The sequence below is a fragment of the Leuresthes tenuis genome, unplaced genomic scaffold (assembly GCF_036924035.1).
Source record: "Leuresthes tenuis unplaced genomic scaffold, fLeuTen1.0.hap1 SCAF_11, whole genome shotgun sequence".
In the NCBI taxonomy this organism is placed as follows: Eukaryota; Metazoa; Chordata; class Actinopteri; order Atheriniformes; family Atherinopsidae; genus Leuresthes; species Leuresthes tenuis.
Window position 1 is genome coordinate 16961742 of NW_027325365.1, and position 18114 is coordinate 16979855.

Sequence of the window (18114 nt, forward strand, 5' to 3'; positions counted from 1 at the left end):
AAACACACTCACATACCACCGGTTCAAGTTAACGAGCTGGTTACGAGCTCCTTTTCTACAAGTGTTGATGTAACAGACCACCAAGTCTTAACAGAGGAAAAACTATTTTTGCTGTGGGAAATGTAATATTTTCCGAACTAACTTTTACAAAAAAAAACAAAAAACATGCTGAATTGAATTCTCCAATGTGCAAAACTGGTATTTAACAGTGAAAGTTAAAGTTACCAGAGGAACAGAGATGAAGCAGTGGCAGAGAAGATTAAATAACTAAACATCCATGTGTGCAAGATATGAGTGCACTGCTGATATACTGACACCGGGGATTGTGGCTTGAGGCTGGATACATTTTAAAACACGTGCAATCAGAGACTCACACCCGCACAAGGTCACTGAAGCAGTTCCTCAAACAGTTTCCCTCTGTTTTATTCTTTAGTTTTTGTTATGGGTTCTTGGGAGCTTGACGGAATCTACCCAACCAATCCTTTTCTACCAGTTTTGAGTAGAAGCATTATTTCTGCATATTATCATAGTTATTTGTTGGGCTGCACTCATCTGGACAGAGAGACCTTAACTGCTGTCTGACAGTCTGAATGTCATTACCCCTAATGTAGGTATTATCAATGGAGCCACTCTTGATTTCACCCTCGGCGTGTGTTCCAGTTGTTCCTTTTGCATCTGGTACTTCTTGCTCTTCTCACGCTCCTTTTTCTCGATATTGCTGTCAGTGTTGATCACTACAGCTAATGTTTTCAGCTGTTTTTGATGTGTGCAAGAAAAGAGAAACTGAACATTTCCCTCGGATTTGATGGCACGAGGCACTAAAATGACGGGGATATTTGCACAGTTTGTCCTTGTAAATGGAAGTCTGTTTCACAGAAAATAAATCTACTTTACATTCCACATGTTTAGCAGCTCACATCTGTGCTCAGTCTGTGGTCAAATTACCTTCAACTGCTGCCAGTGACATTTGCGTGTCACAGCCCTTCAGCACTGGTACAGCAGTAAAAACTGTTTGGTATATTATACTATACTAGATTTAACTAATGACAAAGAGATTTAACTAATGACAAAGTAAAACCAAAATAAGCGAGCACACTCATACACAGTCCCCATGCTGATTCTACAATGAGTTCCTTGCTGTTGTCCACCTTGGTGGTCTTGCAGGAGGGTTGTAACGAAGTGTTGTGTCTGGCCTTACTGGCCAAGTACTGCTACAGCCCCACAAGAGCCAAGTTAAACACACCTTGCATCGGTCTCTGAGCCCAGCACTCAAGTCCTGCCTCTGAGACTTCATCACCTGTGAGCGACGAGCTCATAGGGCCTGCTACATGAAAGTTATAACTGCCAGAGGAAGGCAATCAGTGATTCTACTCTTTAGACAAGCATGTACAAAGCTTTGTTTCCTGCACTGCTGATATACTGACGCCGGGGATTGTGGCTTGCGGCTGGATACATTTTAAACCATGTGCAATCAGAGACTCACACCTGCTCAAACTCACTGGAGCAGTTCCTCAAACAGTTTCACTCTGTTTTATTTTTTGATATTGCTGTCAGTGTTGATTACTAAATCTAATTTTTGCAGCTGTTTTTGGTTGTGTCTCCCATTAGGATGTTGGAACTTAAACCGTACTTAATACAGATGGTCCTCTGGACTATCTCAGCTTCTTAGCTATAGTTCTGTGTGCAGCCTGTCCTGGCTTGTATCTTATACACTGCTAGCATGCACTGCATGGTTAAGGGGGGATTCTTTGCTCGGCCTTGGGTCCTGTCTGCTGTGGGAAAACCTTACCTGTATAGTTATTTGTTTTGAGAGGCCTGTTCTTCAATGCCATTGTATCTCAACTTCTGCTGCTCTCTTCCAAATTATTTTATCACAGCTCTTTTTTTTTAACCCATGAGCATCGTCATCTTTAACTGAGCTACATGTAGAGAGAATGATAAGTGTCTCTGTTCCTAAAAATGGCACTTTATGTGCTAAATGTGCTAAATTTATTCCTTAAAGCTTGATAAAAGAAGGGAAAAAAATCATGCAAACTCTGAAACAGGGGTACTGTGGTACATTATAAGGAGGCAACAAGCTGAATATGCTTGAAGTAAAGGTTTAAGCTTAGAGTTGGCTTCCATCCAGTCTTACTCGGATTAGGAAATTAGGGTGAGAGGTGGAGTAATATTCAGGTTTACTGGCAGGTCTGACTTGATTAGAAAGGGGTTAGTGTTCATCATGAAGGGGTGTAGCCATGCTCAGAAACAGCACTTATTCCTTTTGCCAAAGCTAACATTTGGTGCAGACCAACACAGAGCGGCAGCGGCGGCAACTCCCCCCAGCTTCAGCTCCCCTTACAAGTTATTATTACACTTCAGTTCAGGTTCAGAACCTGTTCAGAACGGTATGTAAACATAGGATGTTGGGAATGTTTCTCTTTACGAGGAAGCTCTGTTTATTAGGAGTTTATGAGATGATTGATCCAAGTCTTGAGGAATAAAACAAATGAGCATCTGCAGCTGATTTATCTTATTGAAGCCTACTCTTGAGATAAAACTAGAGAAGAGATGAAAGGTGAACACAAGCTTTGGTACCACATACCAACTTAGTGTATTCACAGTAATAATGTTCCCTTGAACGAAACCAGACTTTGATTTTGCTTTATATATCCACTTTTAACTAAGATGTAGAAAACAGGAAATGTTCACATATAAAATGCAAGTCTTCAAACTTCAGATGCGAGTGACGTCAATTTTTTAGGATCCTTTCACAAAATTTATGAATGTTTTCATGATAAGTAGCTATCAACAGTGTACACTCAGAAAAACTCCAGCTGAACATTTACATTAATGACAGAATGAAAGACATGGAAAGATGAAAAGAAGTGAATGAGACTCAGAAAATGGGATCTGCAGTCTTTAGTTCCCGCTGTGTGTCAACAGCAACTCTCAGTGAGGGGTTTGTGAAGCAGAGAATTCGAACACATCTGACCTGACCTCTAACTGAATTTGAATCCGATTGTCGCTGGAATTAGACAGCTGCGGTTTACAAAAATGTCTACCACTTAGCATGTTTTTTATTCTTAGCTGCAGAGAGATAAATAACCACGAAAATATATTACAGTTCCGAGCATTATGTCTATTCAGCATTTAAGAGTCCCAGGTGCATTGTAAGGTCACTTTTTCCGTAAATACTGTCATGACAGCATTCTTGGTTAATGGTTGAATTCTTTGTGGAATTATTTTGGATTCATATCAATTCATAAAAGAAATAGCAAATGAGCAATGTGAACTCTGGGTGGACAAATGCATATGTTAATTTTTGGGTGAGTGTTTGAATACTGTATGTGTGCTGTTTGCTTTGTGGTGTGACATGAGTGGGGCTGTTGTTGAGCTGCCGAGCAGTCACAACTCTGACCAACAGAAAACCCTATGAGTCACATCTCATAAGTTTGGCTGCTCAAAGACTGAGAGATTCCTTGTTGCCTAAAAGCCACCCAGAGATAATAATGACTCTCTGTCCTGCTCTTTTTGTTTCCTCTGAGCTGGCTTTAACCAACTTTTAATGACCAATACCAACTTCACTCAGGATAATTATGCACCGTCCTTGGGTTTTGCCAGGATTTTTGTGAAGGCTATCAGATCTCCAAACCGCTGCCTCTAGGAAAAGTACATAAACAAATATGACGGTATAAAACTTCAGATGCAGCTCAGTCCTTTTTTTTCTCCCTCAGAACTCAGAAGCTCCGCTCCAAAGATGCCGCCTCAGCTGCTGGGCAAACATGCTCGGCCACAGATTTGTGCCCTTTAGGGGATGCTCGTACTTCTTTTGGCTTGCCCACGACCTCCATGCCCGCAAGTCCTAATACCAACATTTGCAAGGTGTGATGTTTTACCCTCCAGTGTGTTTACCAGCCCATGACTTCAACAGATTTTTCCCCTGTGCAAACCATGTTTCACCTCAGTGACCTTGAGGTACTGCTATGGTTTGGGTTTTAAAGTGCAAAATGTCAGTAGTGACTTTACATTTTAAAAAAAGTGTTTGGGTCCATTATGAAACCATATCAGCTTTATTAAACAATGGGGATAAAATACGTCTTGAGAATTATGTTATTTCATTTTGAAAATACAAAAAAAAAAGACTGGACCACATAGAGGCGCATCCCTACAAACACAGATGTTAAGTGAGAGGTTAAAATACACAACTGGTAACTCTGCAGTGTTGAAGTTCTTCTGTTGGCTTCTGCACTTTGAAAATGTTTTCTTGTTTTCTCATTATCACAACCTGCGCAGGAAATGAGGAGCAGAACACTCCCACGGAGTGTTGCTCTTTTTCCTTTTAGCATCAAGGGGAAAGGTTCCTTCAGACTGCTGGTTTCACTGAGGTCTTAAGACCTGCAAAGATTGGGGAAATTATCCAGCTCATGTAAGAATGAATGATGTCTCTCAACAACAGACAGAGTTGTATGCCTATGTGTTTTAAGTCTGTGAGAAGTCAGGGCACAGTGGGCAGGATGTAATGTGTGCATCAGATAGGGAAATTAATCTGTTGCCTGCAAGATTTCAACTTGCACCCACTTAAGGTCATGTTAACTCCTGGTTATGTCCACTCATGCTTTGTGAACAAAGAAAATATTGATAGCGAATGGCTGAGCTGTATAATCTTGATAGAATTCATCAAGTCACCCGAATGAAACCAGCATATAGGTAGTTTTTTTCATACCATGTATTATGTTTTATGGCCCACGATCTAGTATGGTAAAGTACTACCCATTTCAGCAAGAGGGAAATATGACTCATATGGGGGTTTTCACACATAACCAGACGTCATTTACACGTCTTAAAAAGTCGTCATAGGAAGGAATAATGCAGGGTCGATGGTTCAGTTCTGTGCAGCCCTTTCAGTCATCATCATTTGGATGTCAGTCCATAAATTCAATGTCCACCTGTGTATGTAGATGTGTATGTGTACTGTAGAGGTAATGCTTGCCATCTCCCATGATCCTCAAACCGACATCAACGCAATATCAGTTTTTTTCAGGCAGTCATCTTTGTGTGTTTCATTGGATCTGCACCAAACAAGAATTCCAGTATCATCAACATCTGTAACATGTTTTCTGACTTAATCTACCTCTATGTTTCCTTTTTCACAACCTCTCTTTATGTTTATTCTTGCTCCAAATTTTAGATTGGAGAGTTGACGGGTTACAACCAAACTCCACCACACTCTGTGTTGAATTACCTTCTTGAAGTAGATTGAAAATCCTTTTACTTGTTTACCGTGACAACTCTTTTGTTGGGGCACTCTGTTTTAACTGCAGACTCATTTACATATTTATACTTGTGTAGGTAGTCTTTGAGAATAATTACATCCAGCCCTTGTGTAGACATTTATTTTTTAAATCCAAATTACAATGTAATACCAGAGGCTTTTTTCACAAATGAGCAGTTCCATAATATTTTTGTTCTACTGTCTCTTTTTCAATTAGGAAAATGTATATAAATTCTACCTCGTACAGTTCTACAGGGTTTCTCGATATATAGTCAAATAGAGTCTTCAGCATGATGACAGTCTACACAGACCAGATGCTTTGGAGCAATACCTGTCTGTAGCAGTGGCTGAAATGTCCCGCTGCTTTCTGTTGACCTCTGGCTGGATTTGTAAAGCACCTCTTTGACTCCTGCTTGGAGATGTTATCAGAGTCTGGGAAGTCTGCTCTGTCTCTCTCCTCAGGTCTACAGCACTCATAAAACAGAAGGAATAGTGGGTGAGTGTTTGCAAGTTCTGTGGAGTAGAGTGGGGAACAGTGTCTGTGGTTGTGGCTGCAGGGCCCCACTGCCGCCTTGATACTCAAATCTCCCCCACACACCATGTTTGTTTGAGAGAGAATTTTTTTCTATAGACCCTCTGTCAACCATGGCTAATTTCAGGAATAGGACTGGAAGTCTTTTTTTTCTATGCAATTTGTAAAGTTGGCAGCGTGGCTAATTGAAATCAGACTACCAGAAAGAAACGTGGATGAAGAGGAGGGTGCGCGATGGGATTGCTTGGCTTTTAAAGCCTCATTTAACACTGAATGAAGCCACATATTAAAATATGTGCCAGAAACTCAGTCATCAAATCAGTAATTTGCCCGAATGATGTTTAGATTTCGTATCACTAATGTTAGATGTAGACTCACCATCAACACCTGGATGCAGTAGAAATACTTCAGTGTGTGCTTTTTGGAGGAGGGAGGCTGATGTTATTTTAGTGGGCCAGCGAGGCAAATGGGCGGGGTTAATTAGACCACTAGGAAAAGCGAAATGCTTTCAAAGGGGCTGATGCAGTTGGGAAAGTCAGGGAGGATGGAGGTGTAGCTTTTCTTTGTGTTGGTTTTGGATCCTTTAACTGGCTCTCAAGAACGCCAAGGGTCAATCACAACATCTGAGGAGTGAATCTTTTTTACCACGAGCTTAACAAAATACGAAATATTAGCAAATTGATAATCTAGGGTCACAGGAACCATGGCAACGACAGCTCTGACCGGTTTCTCAATGATGAGCCTGCTCAGCCTCGGGTACCTGACCTGGGATGCGATGAGCCCTAATCAGGTGGAAAGTGAGAATGACCACCCTTTCATTGACAGGTCTCCTGTCCCCCAACCTCCTCATATAATCTTCATAATGACAGATGATCAGGGCTTCAACGATATTGGATATCACAATTCCGACATCAAGACACCGGTGCTGGATAAACTTGCAGCAGATGGGGTGAAGCTTGAGAATTATTACATCCAGCCCATCTGCACCCCATCCAGGAGTCAGTTCATCACTGGCAGGTAGAGTTCTTGTCCTCTGATTTGGGTTAATTCTTGCTTTGTATTTGGACGCAATAATAATTTTAATATAATAATAATGAAAAATAATAATGATAATGTAATTTCTAAAGAAAAAGACAAAATATCAAGTAGATAAGAAAGCATTTAAAATTTGTTAAACTAAACTTGATGTTTAAACTGTGCCGCTTTGTTGCATCAGCTCATCTTTTAACAACACCCTGGGAACAGAGGACATCAGTTGCTGTGGTTTTGAAATAAATGTATTTTAAATTTTTTGTTGATATATATGAGTACTTTGTTGTCTTTATAGTGTCATAATGTTCCAAATGTTGTCAGTGGGGGGCAGGTCAGGCTGAAGGGAGACAAGTTTAGCACTTTGATTATTTTAGTACAGAGACATGCAGTTATACGGTAATACCTGCACAATGTGGTTCAGTATTGTCGTGCTGATACAACTGAACTCTTTCCTCAAAAAGAAGTTTGGATTGCAGCATATATTGCTCCAAATCTTATGTTCACCTATGATTTCCAAAAAGATTTCAAATCTTGACTTATCAGATCACACAACGCTTCCACTTTACCTCAATTTGTCTCTGTACCTCAATTCGTCTCTGAATTAGCTTTGAATCAGACGAGGAGTGGGTAATTCTGGACCGTGTTCGCGTAGGATTTTCATTCTTTAAAGTGTAGTTTTACCTTGCATATGAAAATGCAGTGGCGAATCTTCACTATGTTCAGTAGTTTTCAGAAGTATTATTGAGTTCACACAATGATTTCACTGCATAATCATCTCAGTTTTAATGCGGTGCTGCCAGAGAGGCCAAAAATAATGACCATAGTAGATGATGGATTTCTCACATTTCTTTGTAATTTTAAGCTGAGAGATATTCTTAAATTGTTTAACTATCTACCCATGCGTCATTCACTGAGTGATGTCCTCGATATTCAGTTCACAAAGGTCAGCCTCTCTGGGATGCTCGTTTTATACCCATTGATGGTACTGAGTACATATTCTTCAAGATGAGCTTTGATATGTAGCTTTTGCACTTTATCTTTAAATCAAAAATAGATTTGAATAATTTGCAGGTTACTACTGTATTCTGTTTTTATTTAGACTGATCTTCCTTAAACTCAGTACATCCTGAGTGTTTTTAAGATGGTGTTGTAAATAAATTCAAATGTAAATCTTTCATCGTGTATCAGAAAGAAAACACGAGGAGTCCTTTGTCATTGACATTTGTGGTATCTTCATATCTAAAAAACACAGTGGTTAGGGAAGGGTCCCCCTACTCCAACCTTAGTTTTTTCTCATGTCACTTTATCCTCATTTTTCAATATATTGAATTTGATTAACTGATGTTTTCTGTACTAGTTGGTTATTTCTTGTTATTTTATGTTGAACTCTGCAGGTACCAAATTCACACTGGTCTCCAGCACTCGATTATCCGTTCCCGCCAGCCAAACTGCCTGCCCTTTGACCAGGTGACCCTCCCTCAGAGGCTTCAGGAGCTCGGCTACTCCACCCACATGGTAGGGAAGTGGCATCTGGGTTTCTACAAAAAGGAGTGTTTGCCCTCCCGCCGTGGTTTTGACACATACTTCGGCTCCTTGACGGGCAGTGTGAACTACTATACCTATGACTCTTGTGATGGCCCAGGGCTATGCGGCTATGACCTCCATGAAGACGAGTCGGTGGCCTGGGGTCAGAGGGGCAAATACTCCACCCATCTGTACACGCAGAGAGTTCGCAAAATCCTGGCAAAGCACAATCCTCAGTCTCAGCCGCTGTTCATTTTCCTCTCCTTCCAAGCTGTTCACACACCTCTTCAGTCTCCGAAAGAGTACATCTACCCGTATCGTGGGCTAGAAAATGTTCCTAGAAGGAAGTATGCTGCAATGGTTTCAGTTGTAGATGAGGCAGTTCGTAACATAACATATGCTCTCCGCAAATATGGATACTACCAGAACAGTGTCCTTGTTTTCTCCACTGACAACGGCGGTCAGCCTTTGTCTGGTGGCAGTAACTGGCCACTTAGAGGGCGTAAAGGCACCTACTGGGAGGGAGGCATCCGGGGTCTGGGCTTTGTTCACAGTCCTCTGTTGCAGAAGAAGAGGAGGGTGAGCAAAGCATTAGTACATATTACTGACTGGTATCCGACACTAGTGGGATTAGCAGGTGGAAATGAGTCTCTGACTGAGGGGCTGGATGGGTATAATGTTTGGGAGGCAATCAGTGATGGGAAGGAGTCACCCAGACTGGAGATCCTCCACAACATTGACCCTCTGTATAACCGTGTAGGCAGTGGGTCACTGCAGAATGGATTTGGGATTTGGAATACAGCCATTCAGGCCTCCATACGAGCAGGAGACTGGAAACTCCTGACAGGAGACCCTGGTTATGGAGACTGGATCCCACCACAGACTCTTCCAGGTTTCCCCAACAGCTGGTGGAACCTTGAGCGCCACACTAAACCCAGCAAATCGTTGTGGCTTTTCAACATCTCCGGGGACCCATATGAACGTTTTGATCTTTCTGAGCAGAGACCAGATGTTGTCAAAGAGCTCTTAGCCAGACTGGTGTGGTACAACCGAACTGCGGTACCAGTGAGGTACCCGTCAGAGGACCCACTGGCTGACCCTCAACTTAACGGAGGTGCCTGGGGTCCCTGGGTGGGAGATGAGGAGGAGGACAGCGGGAACAGTGTTTGGGTGAAAAAGAACTTGGATTGGAAGAAGAAGCTTAAGCTTTCCAAAAGCAGGTCATTTTTCAGAAGACTCAACACAAGGATCATGTCCAACAGAATATAAAAAGAACACAACTGAAATTAAAATTGTTGGATCAAAAATAGTTCTAGACAAAACACTTCAAGATGGGCTTTTATTGAATGTACAATTTGTCTGTGAAACTGAGCCGCAGTTACCGCGCTGTAGTTGCCTTTCTTTGAATGGAAAAACATGTCTCTCAATGGAATATTACTGACTCATTTTACAAAATGTTGCAAGTCTACAAGCAAAAGTTTTACAAACCTATTTGCAGAAAAGTTGGGTTGCTTTGTACATTGTGTCATTAAAAGATTCAGAGAACAGAACTGTTCTATGGTCAAATCAAACAATATAACTGTTTTTGGAATTGATTGCTAAAGCTCGTTAGACCAAAGCCATCTGAGGAGAGGCTCAGGTATTTTTAGGCATCATTAAGTAGCAGGTTTTAACAGTAAATGTTAAAGATAGAAGGAAACTGCTCAGGTCGTCTTCTCCCATGTCATTTATACCAAGAGCTGCAACAAAATGCTTTATTCTTTGCAAGATTTTTCAGATTTGATGTTACATATTTTAATTTGGGTTCAGGAAGCTGTCACCCTCTCTGCTTTTAAGATTAGGTTTAAAGCTTTCCTTTTTGATAAAGCTCATGGTTAGGGATGGCTCAGGTGACCCTAAGACATCCCATAGTTATGCTGCTATAGGCCTAGACTGCTGTGGGACCTCAAGTGATGCACTTTTCTTTACTCTGCTCTCTTCACTCACCATGTGACGTTATTGTCATATTGTCCAGGTTCTGCTGGAGGTTTCTTCCTGTTAAAAGTGATTTTTCTTTTTTTCGTCTCATGCATACAGAGGACAGGGGATTGAATCGAGGAGAAATTACAATGCAATCTGTTGGTTTTCTTTTTGTAAAACTGGCATTGTATGAATTGGACTAATTTGGAATTAAGTTAATTATAGCTTACTGTATCTTTGAATGGCCCTGAGATGAAATTTGCTGTGATTTGGTGCTATATAGATAAATTGAACTGTTCTGCAGGCAGCGCTTTTCCATTCGGTGCTTCTTGTGCCTGTACAGTAGGTACTCTCACAACAGCAGCTGATTTAAGCATTTGAAAGGTCTGTTGCCAACTTGACCTCTTCTCATTAAACCACCAAGAAACTAAACTTTTTTATTTCCTCAAGTTTGTAACATTAGATTTGTAATAACATGTTAGTAAATGAACACAAAGATATTTGCTGAAAGCAAAGCATATTTAGACCTTAACATAGATTGTAAGCATTGGAATTGCTAAAGTCAATGAAATAAAATCTAACAGGAAACTTCATTGGATGATTTCAGTATCAGAGAATTTGTAGAGGATTTAGGTAAAATAAGTTATACTGTACTTAGGTAAGATAAGTTCAGTACTTTGAAATGAAAATGATCAGCCAGCATCTTCTTTGAATAGAAACAGAAAAAACAGAAAACAGAAAAACCTCTCCTCTTTGACACAGGAAAACTTTACCATGAGATTCACAGCAGAGCAAAGACACATTTAAACCCATAAATGGCCTCGTTTGCTCGGCTTTCACATTCATGCATTTTTGTAAATCTCACTTCTAGATTTTGGTATGAGATCTACAAGTACAAAGGAACGAAAATCAAAGATGCCGTGGCAAAATATGACCAAAACACGAGGGTCACATGTTTTTGTTTTTGGGTTCGGTTTTGCAGATATTTCTTAGAATTGCTTTGAAACAGTATGCTTTCAAAGACTTCGGTTTGTAAGGAGAAGTGAGTATGGAGAGTTGAAATCATTTCCTTCCTTTTTGCTAATACCACAACAATGTCTTGCCACATCTTTACTGGTTTCTGGCAGTATCTGGCACGACTGGATGGAAGCTGACGTTCATGGCAGATCATTGCAGTCAGACAACTCACATGTGACTGTTTCTGTACTTTTATTGTGTATATAATTGAAGTTTAAAGTGGAAGATATTGAGTATATATGAATATATCTTCACGAGGACCCTGTGGTGGTGGAGGGGCTGAGAAGCAGGAAGTGTGTAGTATTGAGAAGCAGCAGAAGCGGCGGTGGCGACAGCAAGCATGAAGAAGTGAGCTTTAGACCGCCCAGATTGCACTGATGAACTGTGTTTGATAGATGACATGTTAAGTATGAGACAGAGAGTTTAGGTCATCATTTTTCAGGATTTTTTTATATGCAAAACCCGATGACAGAGGAATATGGAGAAATTTATTATACTTGTGTTTTTTGTGGGAGGAGCTCATGGTAAGGCAGTCGTTATTAAGAGATAAAACGTAGTGCAACTGATGTTTGCTTATTTACATGTTTTTTTTCTTTTCTTTCCTAGGGCTCTCACTGTTTGCTGAGACGAAATGTAATATGATCCAAACCCCATCCCCATGCTCTCCTGTTATCGGAGGATCCGTCTACATCCAACTGATGACCAATGCAAGCTCGTTTTCGGTGTCCTGCAAAAAGTTGCTTTCCAGTGGAGCTATAAAGGTGTTCTCAATGAGTAACGAAAAGGTGAATATAGCGACTGCTTTCAGAAACAGAACAGAGTTTTTAATTGACATCGGGACACTCAAAATCACCAATCTGGAGAGGAGTGATTCGGGTCAGTACAACATAGATGTCTATGACCATGATGGGATCTCTAAGAAAAAGATGGAATTCTCCCTGGATGTTAAAGGTTAGTTTTAAGACACGTACCTCATCTTATCACTTTCACGATCATACGGGCTATCTTTTCTGTTAAAGTTAATCAGAAAGCTATTGAGCATTGATGGGAGCTGTGTGTTGGGTGTGGTACACAGGAACTGTCTGTGGCTTTCCTGTTGCTTTTAGTATGTGGGTGTCGGTCTCTTTTCTTTCACTCGTACTGATTCTATTTCACAATTCACCTTGACTGAGTTTGAGAAATCTCAACCATAAGGTGAAGTGTGAACTTGCAGCTCCTAAAAGATTTTATTTGGTTCAGTTTATGAATCACCGAGCTATGCCTGGGATATTCACTTTGTCACAAAAAGATATGTTATTTTTTTTTCTTTAAAATAGTAGCCAACACTTCATCAGCACCACATTCTTGTCAAAGTCTTCATACGTGTCTCTGATGTACTTCACTGATATCATTGTGATTAATCTCCTCAGAGGACAATTCTTCTATCGTGATCCTAGTTTGTGCAGCGCTTGGTGGCGCGCTCCTAATTGCGCTGTTGTGTTTCTGCGTGTGCAGGAAAGTGATGCGCCACAGAAAGCGAGGTAATGCTGTTTATGCTTGAAGGAAAAGCAAACATTTACTGTCATTGTCCAGTCAGTTGATTTAAATATTGATGGAAATATCAAAGTCCTTTTTTTATGTTTTGTGCAGACCGAGGTGTATAACTGGGGATTGAGACTTGAGTCTGGACTTCAGCTGAAGGCAATCATCAGCAGTGTGATACTGAACCCAGGACGCCAAAAAGCAACATCTGTGTTTGTCACTGTAGATGCTGATTTAAAAAACAAAACACAAGATACTCTCTGTGTTATTCTCCTAATCTTGGTAGTCGTGTGTTGGCTATCAGCTGTGGTAAAATAGCATGTCACTTAAGAATGATGTGTTGTAAATCATTGTATGTATTTGATTTGCTATTTGTTAGATAATAAAAGACAATAAAAAAACTGGTGGTTGTAACCAACATAATGGACTCCGTATTTTAATTCAAATGTTTGTTACCTACTTTAGTTACGCTTTAATCAAGTTGGTTTAGTAACACAGTCATTTCCCATTTTTTAATTTTTTTGTTAAGTTGCATCGTAGTCCTGAGCTAGAAAAGGAATTTTGTTGTGCAGTTACATATAATATTGCCGTTAAATTTCCTTTAGACCTGTTGTGACTGTTTTAAACAATGAAATGTTTCTGTAAATAAACTAAACAGTTAAAGAATAGCTCTCTATTGTCACTGTTGCAGGAACAATGAATAACTAGATAGCAGCTCTCCATTTGACAGCATAATAATTAATAAATAAAAAGTACAGCACAAAAAGAAGAAGCAATTAACCTAAATACAATACAAAGTGCAGCAAGCGGTCAGCTTGGGTTGTGTGGTCTCAGTCCTCCACTCTGCTGCCCTCACCACCCCTGCAGGGCCTTCCTATCCTCCACACTGTACAGCAGCAGGTCAGGAGGCTCTCGATGATGGAGCAGTAGAATCTGATCAGCAAGTGTTGGGGGAGGTGGACATGACAACTTCCTGAGGAAGCACACACTTAGTTGTGCCTTCTTGATGTGAGATATTTGTCGAGCAAGTGAGGTCAGCCGTAATGTGAACCCAAAGAAACTTGAAGCTCTCCACCCTCGTCTCCATCAGTGTAGAAGGTGGAGTGTTCAGACCTTTTGGATCTGCTGAAGTCCGTTATCATCTCTTTGGTCTTGGCTGGGTGGTTGTTGTGTGGACGTCCTCCGTGTAGGCTGATTCATAGTTGTTCTTAACCAGCCCTTCTATTTCATAGCCTTTCATATATTAAAAACACACTGGTGAGCCTCACTGTGGCACAATCGTTTCCTGATTTACACTGAAATAAATTATCATTACAGAAATTGAATTCTCAGTCATCTCCAATCCTGTTTCATTATACTGTAAAGGTGTCTCATTTATCTGACTTATTGCACACATGGGCTTTGCAACCAGCCTTGTTAGTTTCAGGGACTGTCTAAACTTGGATGTAAGGAAGAGAAAAGAAGAGTTTGTGGAGAAAAAAAACCTGCATACGTGCGTGGTATGTTGACAGTTACATTTGTTTTTACTTTGTTTCACTTCCTGCACATCTTATTGCTAATTTAACTTTACACGTGGAACTTCTGTTAACAGTACTTTTAGTTTAATGTCCCAATGGTCACAAAGCAAGACGACATGACACGAAAACTTTTAGAATTTGACTGTCTTATAGTTTCATATTTCTGTAGTCATTTCCAAACGATCATGGTGTTTTACACTATTCGTATACCTTCATCTTGTTTACTTCAGATAACTTTAATTGTGTATTTTTTAAATATATTTGTTTATATGGCGAACACTGTGAGTGAGTGAGTGGACATTTCGAACACCTGCCTTGCTTCCCCTTACACTCATTTTCAGTTCATCAACCACAGCCTGTTGCTTATTTCCAATGACAATGCATACATAGTGTGTGATTAAGTTTGTCCTGCCTTATTCTGTCTTAAGACATGCTTATTTAGAGGTTATTTGGATTACCTCCCTTGCAGAGCTGTGTTAAATTTCTTTAAAAGTTTTCAATTCTTTATCTGACTGCCCGCAGCTTATTTACTTATTTACAGATGTGGCACATGTGTACATAATGAACTGATGTTTGCTTTATCGTTTTGTAAAAAGGAAGGTCTGATTCCTGAGGATGTGTGAGGTGTTTGACTGTAAGAAGCTGTGCAGTGTGAAGAGCTCCGTCTGATAGATATGTCCAACCTCACTGCATTCAAGTTATTGTTCAGATCGTTTAAATGCATTCTGAATGATTTGTTTTAACCTGTTTTATGTGGACCTGAAAATATTCAAAGCTTCTTTAATTGGTAACTTTGAAATAAAATAGATAAAAATCTATTAAGAATTTATTAATAAAAATAGATGAACAATAATTCTTTCTAAAAGTAGAAGCCCTCACCTTACTGTGTTTGGAGGGGTGGATGGACTGTGGTGAGGGCAGGACTCCAACTGCAGCTTGTTCTGCAGTCAAGGCTCCAACTGTTGAGCTGTAGAAGTCATATATAGAATGAAACTTGGAATAAATTTCACTTTCAAGATGACAGAAATGCCTCTCTTCAGTTCAGTAACACTGACCTTAATGTGTTGTTAAAAGAAGAGGTAAAGCAGTGTAGTTATCTATTACATGTACTCCACTTTTATGTTGTCTGTGTTGTGCAGGCTTTTCACAACTTTGCATGTCTGTGGGCACAGGTCAAAGATAGATCCTTTTTTTAACTCGCCACTAACATTTGACACTTTTTGCCACTTCCCTTTGCACCTCTTCACATACACTATCAACTTTTTTTCGTTGGCTGATCACTAAAAGACATTTCAGACAGTTCAGTGTTTGATGTACCTGCACAGAGTTGTCTGGCAGCGGCTGGAAGAAGACATGGAAGCTGTGGTTGGACTGCTAGTGATGCTATAAAACATATCTCATGGTGAGTTGATGAAGTTTATTCACATGCCAAATGCTGAAGTTGATAAGGGCTGTACACAAAATGCTTTGCATAAATTACATCAGTTATAGTCACTGAATTATTTTCTATATTAACTCCAGCAATGTGAAACTAATGCAACTCTTCTAAGTAGATTTTATTATTCTTGTTTTTATTTGAATTTTTAGTGACCTGTTTGTCTCTTAAGTAACAAATGATGTGCCTGTCAATTAAATAAACTGGGTTATAGGATTAAGTATTCACCCTATAACCCAGTTCAAAGGACTGTATAATTACACAGTCACAAGGAAAGGCTTTGGTCACTTTGTAAAAGTACTGTGTGATTAGACAAGGCATGAAGATGAGATTCATGTAAGACTCCATTAAGTTTAAATCCCAAAAGCTGCTAATTATGTGCAGGAAGTGAACTTGGATAGAAGTTGCTATACGTATGTATAGAATTACTTCCAATAGAATTACTTCCAATAGTTGTCCATTTACTGGTTTTACTATAACAAAAGGATGACCACTTTGGATTTGCTACAACTAATTCTCATTCTCCTTCATGATGCAGACACTTTAGAAATGGTCTTGATTTTGTTTCATTCTTAAATCATGTTTTTAAATTTTCCAGGTGTGGAAACTTACTGTGATGGCAGACAGGGTGGAGCTCAGTGTTATGGAGTTCTGGGAGGAGCTGTGTTCCTGCAGCTGTTGGACAACGCCTCAGAAATACCCAGATATGAGTGGAAAAAGTTTTCCCAAATGAACCTCAAAGGCCGAAAGAATATCAGTGTATCAAATGCTATGCACAACAGATCTGTCTTTAATGCCAGTGATGGGACATTTACTATCAGTAACCTGAGCAGGACTGATACTGGTGATTATACACTTGAAATCTTTAATTCCAATGGACAGCAAACTGGAAGTCAGACATTACACTTGTTGATTCAAGGTAACTTTAGTTTTTTTTATATCTGCAGGGAAACTAAAGAGGAAAGAAATAAGCACTCTCAATTTTTCATTAAAACAATCATTAGGCATGTAAATTTAGGATTCAAAATCCTGATAAAATGATGATGCTCTCTGCTCTGAGATGCTGTAGGCCTGCACAGAGGCAAATGAGACAAACAACCATCCACGTTCACACTCACTCACTCAATTTCAGCTCTTAGACTTAGCGAATAAGTGCTCACGTACAGTTCCATAAGAATCGAGGTGAGAGATTTTTTTTATTTGACTCTTCAATCCACCAAGCATAAATCTGGTTCTGATCTGACATCTGCAGCGCTGAGTGTCATCTCCGAGCAAAATCTAGATTATATTCTGCGATTGAAGAAGATAAATGAGTTAGCTAGTTGTCAGGTACACAACTACAAGACACGTTTGAAGGAAAACCATGTCCAGAGGTTAATGCACTGTAGTACATCTAGAACATTATAGTGTTAGGGACAGAGTTGGCTTTTGCTTGCCTTAAATTTGACCCTGCTGCGTTTTTCCTGTTCTAAAATTCTGAACAGAAAATCACTAAATAACTGTTCATTGGCCAAAGCCCACAATTAAGAGTAACATCATTCTCGTTGGACGTTATAAGCAACTATTGCCTAACACAGAAAACACGTTTCCATGCAGTTCTCTGACTTTAATTTGACTTCAATTGGTAAACTGAAATCTTGCTTTCTGTTGACAATCTCATATATCTGCACATAGCAACCTGTATTCTGCTCCCTGTCTGTTTTTTCATTATAACCAGTTCAAAATGAACAAGATTCTGTCATATTATCAAAGGTTTTCTCTGTGTGTGTGTCTCTCAGCTCCTGTGTCCTCTGTCCAGCTGGTCTCCGAGTGTTTGTCCCAGGGACAGATTTGGGTGTCCTGCTCCTCAGAGAGAGGAGACAGTCCTCAGTACAGCTGGACTCTGGATGGACACACACTGACAGACACTGAGCTCGTCTTTGGAAGTGAAGAGACTAACATCATCGCTCTGAAACAACACGTGTCAGGACGTCTGGTCTGCTCAGTCAGTTCTGTCTCCAAAGAACAGATTATATCTGTCTGTAGAGGTAAGACAGAACAACAACAGCACTCACTACATGTTTGTATCACAGCAGATTTTCTTTTGTTCACGCTATCAAAGGGAAGTTCCCTTGGCAGGTGTCAACTGTCTTCTGTCACATGTTGTCTGAACAGATCACTCCCTGCTCACATGCGGTTTGCTGTCAGTTGCTGCTGTTGTTTCATTTGTTGGGATCTGCGTCTATTTCAAGTGGAAGAAGATTAAATACGAGAAGGCTGAAGAGTCGGCTGCACCTCTTGTTAGAGGACATTTGTAGTGAATTTACACATTATAAGAGGATAA

The 18114-nt window shown here is 40.0% G+C and overlaps 1 protein-coding gene across 1 annotated transcript; it reads left to right on the forward strand.

The window, feature by feature from the left end:
- Positions 1-6325: 6325 nt before the first annotated feature.
- On the forward strand, positions 6326-9650 carry LOC140318623 (arylsulfatase I-like). The gene is made up of 2 exons (XM_072396435.1): positions 6326-6803; positions 8213-9650. The coding sequence occupies exons 1-2, from the start codon at positions 6490-6492 to the stop codon at positions 9609-9611; spliced, it is 1713 nt and encodes a 570-aa protein (XP_072252536.1). The 5' UTR covers positions 6326-6489; the 3' UTR covers positions 9612-9650.
- Positions 9651-18114: the final 8464 nt, after the last annotated feature.

Excerpts from the sequence above, each read along its gene's own strand:
- LOC140318623 (XM_072396435.1), top strand. The coding sequence starts at position 6,490 with ATGGCAACGACAGCTCTGACCGGTTTCTCAATGATGAGCCTGCTCAGC. Across the intron at positions 6,804-8,212 it reads AGTCAGTTCATCACTGGCAG|GTACCAAATTCACACTGGTC; the intron begins GTAGAGTTCTTG and ends TGAACTCTGCAG.